Source organism: Solea solea, chromosome 4 (assembly GCF_958295425.1).
Source record: "Solea solea chromosome 4, fSolSol10.1, whole genome shotgun sequence".
Taxonomy (NCBI): Eukaryota; Metazoa; Chordata; class Actinopteri; order Pleuronectiformes; family Soleidae; genus Solea; species Solea solea.
In genome coordinates, this window is record NC_081137.1 from 13,029,528 (window position 1) to 13,039,724 (window position 10,197).

At 39.5% G+C, this 10,197-nt stretch overlaps 1 protein-coding gene across 1 annotated transcript; it reads left to right on the forward strand.

Moving 5' to 3' along the window:
* Positions 1-459: 459 nt before the first annotated feature.
* adssl (adenylosuccinate synthase, like) lies at positions 460-10,150 on the forward strand. Its single transcript, XM_058628210.1, has 13 exons — positions 460-747; positions 1,726-1,828; positions 3,873-3,941; positions 4,208-4,258; positions 4,339-4,405; positions 4,486-4,593; positions 5,090-5,171; positions 5,685-5,811; positions 5,897-6,051; positions 7,048-7,172; positions 7,284-7,381; positions 8,666-8,815; positions 8,909-10,150. The coding sequence occupies exons 1-13, from the start codon at positions 514-516 to the stop codon at positions 8,959-8,961; spliced, it is 1,422 nt and encodes a 473-aa protein (XP_058484193.1). The 5' UTR covers positions 460-513; the 3' UTR covers positions 8,962-10,150.
* Positions 10,151-10,197: the final 47 nt, after the last annotated feature.

The window sequence follows — 10,197 nt, forward strand, 5'->3', positions numbered from 1 at the left end:
CACTTACTGCATCCAAACTCAGCAGTATGATGCACATTTTGCCCTTCAGGTTACTTTCTTATATTTGATTCAGGGGGTTTTATGACACAATCTATGCACTTTACAGTTCACAGTTTACAGTTTAGTCCATATTAAAACTAACACTAAAACTATATATATATTATAATTGTATTAATTGTTTTATAATTATTATATAAGTATCTTATAAAAAAAGTTAAAATAAAAAAAATACACAGAGGTATCATGCTGCCCTTTACAGTCCGAAGATTGCAGTTCTAAGATCGTAATCGCCTGCATATTTGCCATTACAGTTCACTTGCTCCTTAAACTTTATGATAACTGTTACAATGATTGCCTTTGATCAGGATTTCTAAATTCCATCATGTCATACACTGCCATCTTGTGGTGAAACGATTGCATGCAAGTGACGCGCACTTCCCGTGACGCAGGGAAACGCGGTAAAACGATATTCCGGTTTGCAGAAGCAGTAGCAGCGGCGGCAGTAGCAGCAGCATGGCATCAGATAGCACCATGGACAACGTTAACGGCAGCGAGGCGGCCTCACTGAACGGGGAGCCGGTGGTGAAGCGGCCGCGGGAGGCTTCTCAGCTCGAGTCGTCGCTGCGCATCCCCAAAGAGCCGCAGAACAAAGTGACCGTGGTGCTGGGTGCGCAGTGGGGCGACGAGGGGAAAGGAAAAGTTGTGGACTTGCTCGCAATGGATGCGGATATCGTGTGCAGGTGTCAGGTACGGTTCTGTGCACTCGGACGAACTCAGTTGTTTGTACCCACTGACTGTTTTACACGTTGTGGGTTTTTACTGCTGCTAAAATAACCGCTAACTGTAACGGTATTTTAGTGAAAGTAGGTGCCGCTAAACGTCGCCTCTTGAATATTCATGACCTGGTTGCGACGTCAACAACCTTGTCTGACCTCCCGGATGTAAACGTGCTAAGTTGATGCTAGCAAGAACTGCTAACGCGCTTCAATGCGCGTCACTGTTAGCAAGCGGTGTATTGACTCCTGCCGTTGACCTCTGTAGAACATTTTCAAGCTGCTGTTACTTTATGTAAGACCCTGCCGCATGTTGTTCGTGTTTTTGTGCTCTTTGTCGTCAACTCGATGACATTTAGCAGACGTTTTAAATGCTGTAGCCAGAGCTGCTTGGAAACACTGTTTGCATCAGCCTAAATGGGTTACATCAGAGCATGGTACACCAACACAAAGCAGGTCACCACAAGTCACCTACAAGAATACCAATGGGTGAAATTAGTAACTAATGATTATTATGCCTGAGTTTAAAAAGCAAGAACATTTGTTGTTCAATGTACTCCAGTTAAGTAATGAAGAACAGTGTTGTAATGTGACAAAGTACAAATACTTCGTTAGTGTACTTAAGTACAAAATTCAAGTATCTTTACTTAACTTTGTTCTCATTTCGAGCAACATTTACTCCACTACATTTCCTCTAACCATCGTTACTCGTTTCTACCAAATATAATCAGCAGAAGAGTTGGTAATGGTCTGTATTTATATAGTGCCTTTCTAGTCTTGAGCTGCTTTGCACTATAATTTTGCTATTCACACATCTTCAAATAGGTTTATTTTTACATTGTGACGGTACATCACAGGTTGTAAATGCCCTCAGTGTTGGTCTGTTCTTCTGCTATATGTCACATTTAAGACCTGCCCTACCGCACGCTGACTGTTGTTTCTCTGTTTGCAGGGAGGAAACAATGCAGGTCACACAGTGGTTGTGGACTCGGTGGAGTATGACTTCCACTTGCTGCCCAGTGGAGTGCTCAACAAGAAGGCTGTCTCCTTTATTGGTATGAGACACAAATACACACATTTTTTCTAACTTACATGAAGTTGATGCTGTGACAAAGATCGCAGTGAAACAATACAACTTTTTGTAGCAGGTGTCAAATACATGTATATTAGTGTACATCAGGGGTGGGCAATTGTTTTTCCAGAGGGCCACACTGACATAAATAAAGCAACCAAAGGGCCATAAATAAAAGTTTGTATAGAAATAATAATCATTCAACCAATATGTTAAAAAAAAAAACACATTTTAGCTGAGACATGTAACCTGACATACATTTCCTTTCCTGTGATTATTTCCAGATAAATGCTATTAATGAGAAGGTGCAAAACTGAAATGCTTGTATTTACAGTCTAGTGCTCCATTGATCACGGTGTATAGTCTCAGCCCAGAGACAGGCGGATGGAGCAAAGTGGTTGTATTACTTGTCTGAATTATGCGTTTTTTGGGCATAACACCAATTAAACCAATCAGAGATTTGTTTGCCATCCTCTTTAAAACCAAATGCGCTTGTATCTGCGAATGTATGTAACTGGAGAAGTGAATGATTCTCTGCTGTGGAGAATACAGAATAAAAAAAAATCCGCTGAAAATTTTGTGTTTAAAAAGAAAGATTGAAGGAACCTTAAAAGAAATTAGCCAACTCAGGTTTGACGTTAAGAACAAGCGCCAGAAGTCATGTGCTTTTACACACAGGATGAGATGCAAAGCGCTAATGAGTATGTTGTCTTTGGCCAGTGGACCCTCTGCCTCCACTGTCTACTGACCTTCTCTTCTATCGACATCATTACACTGCGCAGGAATTGCACATTCAACCTGCATATAACTGACAAGGAAGAGGAGGATGAGAAACACAGTTATGTGTGTATAACAAGCAGTGTGTGTGCATTGTGAACTCGCCTATGCAGGTGCATCTAATGCGCCGTTTAAACAACCACTATTAACTGCGCTATTGACTTTAGACCAGGTTTGTGTTGGTCAGTGGTGCAGTTGCCTCAAGATATCAATGCATCAACAATGTGCCCTACCACAACTTATTTTAAGACCAACACACCCATGGGTACACTGATGAACGCAAGTGCATTTGATACCTACAAAACGCGAGAGCTAATAATAGTGCTGTGTGCCGCTTTGTGTAAGACAGAGAGCCCCACACTTTGAACTTCACTTAGACTTTGAACAGACTCATGTGAAAAAAGTACTTAGATGACCACTCTTGCCTCATTACCGGGTAACCTTTTGGTTTCTGATTCTGTCATCACAACTGCTGATCACAACGTTGATCTGTCACAACCCGTGAGGATGTTGCAGGCCAGATAAAACTGGTTTGTGGGCCGCATCCAGCCCGTACTTTGCCCATGTGTGGTGTACATCCTTTTTATTGTTAATTAGGAATGTCCTGCACTGGATTCTGCCTTCCTAATAATGTACTTAAACTTGATTGTCCCCCCTATTTATATCAGTGACTGATTTACATTAACCTCAAAGCTAAATCATCCCATAAGAAAGTTGAATCTGCACTTTTTTAAAAATTTGTTGATCAAAAATTATTCATTACAAGCTTGATGAAAGCAGGGTTCTCTCAGTTTTCATTTTTTTAGCTTGATGAATTTCATCTTCATTTCATCACCACTTAAATTGCAAGTGTGTTTTTTTTTAATACTAAACTTCCTCTTTTTTGCTGGTTAATTTTTCCCACTGTCGCGAAAAGAGGAAATGAGAAAACATATAAGGAACAGTTTTGATTTCGACCTGTATGAGTTACTGACACGTGGGCACGTCAAGCAAAGGATCCTAATAAACTGAAGTCACAAAATGGCTCATTTGAACTTAATGATGAGGTAGCCATATTTATATGTAAGAGCAAGTATACATGTCTTAAGCTGGTGCAGGGAGCAAACTGGGGGTACACTTAAAGCAGTCAGTGCTGAGAATGTGTCAGTACATTATTAGTTTCATGTTTAAATTGAATATTTTATATTCAATATATTGAATATTTGTATTAAGGGGTTTAGGATTGTTAAAAGTTGAATTTTGTTTTCTAGGAAATGGAGTTGTGATTCACCTTCCTGGTCTGTTTGAAGAGGCGGAGAAAAACCTGCAGAAAGGCAAAGGTAAGGTTTTCTTTGGTGATGGCGTGATATCCATTCAGTTGTTGGCTGAATTCCATTTAGCTGCTTTAATGACGGGAGGGTCCTGAACACTGAGGCCATAGAAAACTTTCCCTGGCTTTAACTGAGTCGAAATGTATTTCTTTCCTTTTCTAACCTTTTATGTGTGTGAATTAAAAGTGTTGTTGGCATCACTACCACTGTTTGATGAAGTGCTGTCTGTTGTACATACAGTGTATGTATTAAGTTATTTATTGTATTGTGAACAGGACTACAAGGTTGGGAGGAGAGATTAAAGATCTCGGATCGTGCTCACATCGGTGAGTAAGCGTTTTTGTCATTTGGAGCATTTGAATATGAAATGTAATGTTACTAAACCGTCTCCTTTTTCTGCTTTTAGTGTTCAACTTCCATCAATCTGCAGATGGGATCCAGGAGCAGCAGCGGCAGCAACAAGAAGGCAAAAAGTAAGTATCATTTATTTATGTTAAATGACAAATATAATAATGATAAGCTAATTGTGGTTTGTTTTCCTTTTGTTCTTCAGTTTGGGAACCACTAAAAAAGGCATCGGCCCCGCCTACTCCTCCAAAGCTGCACGTAATGGTCTGCGAATCTGCGACCTCGTGTCAGATTTCAAGGCCTTTGAGGACAAGTGAGTATTTTAATTAAATCTTTAATTTTCATTGATTTTTTTTTCATGTTGCTTTATCATTTGCAATCTCAAATATTAAGTGATCACCAATTGAATTAAGGGTTAGTATATTGATCTTTTGTTAGTGTGTGCTCTTTCATCTGTTTTTCTATTCATTTTGGAGCAGCTCAGCTGCTGTAATGAGATCTGAAGATATTAGTCTTTCCATATAATTTAGGTCACACTTTATCAAAACAGTTCTAGTTTCTAGTCCCTGTAGACATGAGATGTTTTAGAATAATTATTTTTCTCTTCTCTGTCATGCTGAGCATCACTGTACCTTCTGTTGCCAGCAGGTGGCATCACGTGGCTGTTGAACTATGAAAACTGCTGCCACCCTACTCTTAATGGCAACATTCAGTCTGTCCTGTGCATGACTTTATGTCGCTGTGTTTGCTGCACACAGATTATAATGAGTTTGCATAAACTGAGTGACTTTTAATCTCTTGTCATCCAGGTTTCGTGTGTTGGCAGAGCATTTCCTGAACATGTATCCAAACCTTAAAATTGACATTGATGGTGAACTGAAACAGCTAAAGGTAAGGACTGAAACCAAGAGTGACACCAACACATATCCCAAAAAGATATTTTGACATGTGAACGATAAAACTGATGTTGGCTGAGTTCCGTGCTGCTGTTGCTGCTGTTGTTGTTGTTGTGCTGCATGCTTGCTCACGGTCACAGTGTCAGGATTTATGGGTGACACTTGAATTGAGCTGCTGCTAATGTTATTACTACCACCTGTGCCTTTCCTTCTGTGGGAAATGAATGTGTAGTCTTTGTCGTCGACTGGGCTTACGTGTTGTGTATATTGTCAAAAGCATGTGTAATCCTAGTTTAGAAGAATTGCTATTGCAGTGCAGCTTTGAAAACAATAGAAGGTGATAATATTACAATGATGGTAATGAAGTTAAATTTCTCTAGTAGTTAAATATCATTAAAATGGTGTCTAATCCCAGTCTCATCTGGAGTTTAAATTAATCCCTTAAAACTGCAATTTCTGTAAATGGCTGAACTGTATTTTTTGTGTTTACATTTGTCCCTTTTCTCAGGAATATGCTGAGAGACTGCGCCCTCTTGTGACGGATGGTGTGTACTTCATGCACAAAGCTCTTAATGGACCCAGTAAGAAGATCCTGGTGGAGGGAGCTAATGCTGCTCTGCTGGATATTGACTTTGGTGGGTATTTAGGGCTCTGGAGTTCATGATGAAGACGGGCGGATGTGATTTCAGTTCTCGGGTTTACACAAGTTTATTTTCACAGGGACGTATCCTTTTGTGACGTCGTCCAACTGCACTGTGGGAGGAGTGTGCACTGGTCTTGGTGTGCCCCCATCATACGTCGGCCGAGTATACGGTGTTGTCAAAGCCTACACAACCCGGGTGGGCGTTGGTGCTTTCCCAACAGAGCAGAATAATGTGAGTAGTAAACATATTAGGTTGACATATTATTGATCAGAGACTATTTTTGTACGCATAGTTTGCATTTTGAACAGATTTTTCGATGTCAGGAAACCTGGAGTCCATGCCATACACGTCCACAAAATCCTAAATGAATAATAATGCACTTGGAAATAAGACGATTGTTGAAGCAATTCATGTTTGTTGTGAGACCTCCTGATTCTGTTGACTCCGAGTTAACAGAATCAAGCCCTGATATTTTCCGCTAACAGATAGTAGGGCGAGTAGAGACAAGCCCTAATCTCCCCACAACAAGCCATTTAACCGTCACAGCTCAAAGGTGTTAAATTACAGTAAAAATACTGCGTAGTTCTGCTTTAAAAACAACTTAAGTTGTAAGTCACATGCATACATCTGAAACTGAAAATATTATATTATAAAAGATATAATACCACACTGAACATATCAAACTTTTATTAACCCTTATTAGTATATTGAAATAAGTGAGGCAGTTGGTAGATTTTGGACCGTTGGTGCTCATCGGTTAGATCTATAATCAGATCCTGTATGTTTTTCTGGGCTTGACCAATCACATTTGAGCAGGCGTGGGGTCCAGGGATCCCCGCAGGTTAAAAGTCTGAGTGGAAAGTAAAATAGGTGGAACATTTTGAAATGTATCATCTCTTTATATGCCGACAGCTGTTAATAGAGTAGACAAAAGCCACAGTTCCATTATTGCTCAGAGTGAATGGTCACAAAGCTGCTGTCTACATGGAAAACCCCAAAATAATGGCCAGTGACCTCAGACACTAATTTATTGCCAGACGTTCTAGCTGATGGGCTCCAAGATTGCATTGCCCTCAACCTCTCTGGTGTAGCTGCTCAGTCATTGACCAAAGAGGATGTGCTTGTGCTCAGTAGCTCGAATGACATTCACAACAAGAAATAAAAGTATCCGTCAATGTGAATCTAAAACAGTGTGAAGCTGACAGAGTATGTTTCTTTGTGTCTTAGGAGACTGGGGACCTGTTACAGTCCAGAGGGAGGGAGTTTGGTGTGACAACAGGCAGGAGGAGGCGCTGTGGTTGGCTGGACCTGATTTTGGTCAGATACGCCCACATGGTCAACGGCTTCTCTGCGTAAGGAACCACCGCACATCACTGTTGTCATGACCTGCTCATGTTATTGGAGTTCAAACTTAAGTAAAGTAGAGTTAAAGAGTGACTTCTTCTTTTCTTTTTTCGTTCTAGGATTGCCTTGACGAAGTTGGACATTTTGGACACTCTGCCTGAGATTAAAGTTGGTGTGGCTTATAAAGTTGATGGAGAACCTCTGCCAAGTTTCCCTGGTATGTTATTGCTGCTTCAGTGTTTCATGTATGTGCTCTTTGTTTTCTTTTGCTCATTGTAGAAAAATACAGTCACAGACAAAGACTTGCTGTCAGCAACAGCATTTTAGCTGAGTCATGTTGTGGGCTTTGTATTTCTTTATGGGAGAAGAATAGATTAAAATACATACATTAAAAGATCTAAAATGACTGATATCAGTATTAATACATACTCTTGTTTGTGAAATTGATAAGAAAATGTGCCATCTTAAAATGTCTTTAAAAATACAATTTCTTATTTATATTAACTGTCTACAAATGATTTACGTGCAGAATCACAATTATGTATATAATACAACATTTTCAGAGCTGCTACTTACGCAAGTGATTGACGACAGCTTTAATGTTCTCTCTAATGTCATATTTTACATGGGTCAGCTTTTACTGGCAGGAAATGCAACATCTTAAGGCTTTTGAAAAAAAATCTATATTTCAGCAGATCTGGTGCTGCTTGTCTCTGTCCTGACAAAAAAAATGTTTTGTTTGTTTGTGGGTAGTACAAGGGGCTGAAACATACAGTAGTCAGCACTGACTGTGGTTTTCATGATCAGGTTGATAAATGATACCGAGTGCCGTCCCAAGTTTTAAAAGGTAAAGCTCACGACATTGTTACTCGGGGCTAAGCCAGCAGCCCCGAGTGAATACATGTCATAGCACTGCACTGAAAAGTAGAGCAAATACATGTGTCCACCTTGTTATTACAAAAACGGGGGCTTTTATTCTAAAAAACACGCTTTTAATGTTGTAATGGAGTCTGACTTCCTGTCTGGCTTGTCATCCGGCAAACAGTGTTGCCAACTTAGACTTTTTCTGCTATATTTTGACCCCTCTAGTGACTCTTTTTCAAAAAATCGACTAGCGTGAAATCTAGTGATGTTTTCTGATGTTATTAGAGACTTTCGGGGACTCTGATGTGAAAGCACGTATAGTTCTAAAGGTCTTTGCACACCAGACGGGACAAAAATGCGAATAATTCGGATGCAAATTATAACGCACCCTCCCATGCACGTCAAGCGCAACACAAAGAAACGGATACATTATGAGGACGAGGGGGGAAAAATGGCATCATGGTCTCTCTGTGACCAATGCAGGCTTCACACACAGCTGTTGCTGCAGAAACAACAGCTCGGTGTAAATTATTTTGCACACACCATCCCACTGAAGCTTCATTACCACGCCCTCCGCATGTTTTGTAATTGTTTTTTTTAAGTTTTCACTCTTGTTATCGCTCTGCCTCTGTCGTAGCAAACATGGACGTTTTGACGCGGGTTACCGTGGACTATGAGACGCTGCCTGGCTGGTGCTGCAGCACGGAGGCAGCCCGCAGCTTCGATGAGCTGCCGCCGCACGCTCAGAGTTACATCCACTTCATTGAGAACTTCCTGCAGTTGCCAGGTTTGAAAACAAACCCCTTAAGATATATATGCAAATGGAGAAGTGTTTTGTTAGTTTTGTCTCATTTTTCCTTTCTTTTTTTTCTCATTTCAGTGAAGTGGGTTGGAGTGGGCAAGTCCAGAGAGAGCATGGTCAAACTGTTTTGATCACACACCCGTAGTTCTCCTCCTCCTCAACGCCATGATAACTTCAGGTATCAGTAGGATTATCAGAGGAGTTTAAACTATACAGACTTTATCCTAAAGTAAAGGACTATCACCAGCAAGGCTATTTGTCAAACCTTTAGTCGCTGCTTGTATTTCACATTTACAGTAATTGTTCCCTAGGTATAATTTATGCATTCCACAAGTTTTCCATGTGTTCATTTTTAAAACCTGGTACAAATGGATCGGTCCCTCTTTATTCCATTACCCAGAAAAGCACACTGTTTATTTTTTTAGCATTTGGCAAATACCCTTTACTGAAATCTGTTCACAATGCGATTGTTTTTTTGTGGTTTTACATACAGTATATTTGAATAACGATTAAAAACACCTTCATAATAGTTAAAGGAACATCACAATAAAGTGAGAGATTATTTTTAGATTTTGTGAAGAGATGTTGGAGGGAATGATTTGGAAACCACAATATGATCAGTATAATTTTCTATTGAACAGTTTTAAACTATGAAGAAAAATGCATCTCACTTAGTGTTTGTAACAGTGCTTAGTGCTTTTAAATCACTGTCAAGAAATAAATGAACTCAAAGGACATTATTTTCATAACAGGACAGTATTGGTTAGTGTTTAAATGCAAATAAAAACTCACCAAGACATATTACAATAATGACATTTTGTTCCTTTTGTCAATGAAGCAAAAATACTCGTATTCAGCTTGCAATGATCAATGAAAATAAACTTTAACGTGTAGTGTTTCATGACTACAGTCATTTTTACACGGTAAATATCTCTGCATTAAAAAAAAAAAGGACGTTTTTGAGAAGGAAGTGTAATTAATCTGTCTCAGGTTTTAACACAAGTGTAAGGGATTAAACCAGACTGCTTTAATGACAGTGTTTTCTGCTCCTGATGTTTATCATCATTTTAATATTCTACTTTCATTGTTGGTGTTTGTTAGTAATAAAAAAAAAAGAAAGAAAAAAAGCTGGTGGTTGATGGGATGTACCTCTGGGAAATCCAGTGGTGGTTTGTTAGAGACCAAAAATCATGAATTAATGAATGAATGTTCCACTCGTTCATCAGGTGGCTGAGATATGGGACGAAATGATGCTAATGTTTCTTCATGTTTACTGGATGTTTAAATAGGCAAAGGGTAATAAAAAGATGTGTAAATAAATCAGTGTTGTGTTTCTAGCATTTTGTTTTGTCAAAGTATGTAACTGC

Coding starts and splice junctions, on each gene's coding strand:
- adssl (XM_058628210.1), top strand. CDS start 514: ATGGCATCAGATAGCACCATGGACAACGTTAACGGCAGCGAGGCGGCC. Junction 748..1,725: donor ATATCGTGTGCAGGTGTCAG/GTACGGTTCTGT, acceptor CTCTGTTTGCAG/GGAGGAAACAATGCAGGTCA. Junction 1,829..3,872: donor GAAGGCTGTCTCCTTTATTG/GTATGAGACACA, acceptor TTTGTTTTCTAG/GAAATGGAGTTGTGATTCAC.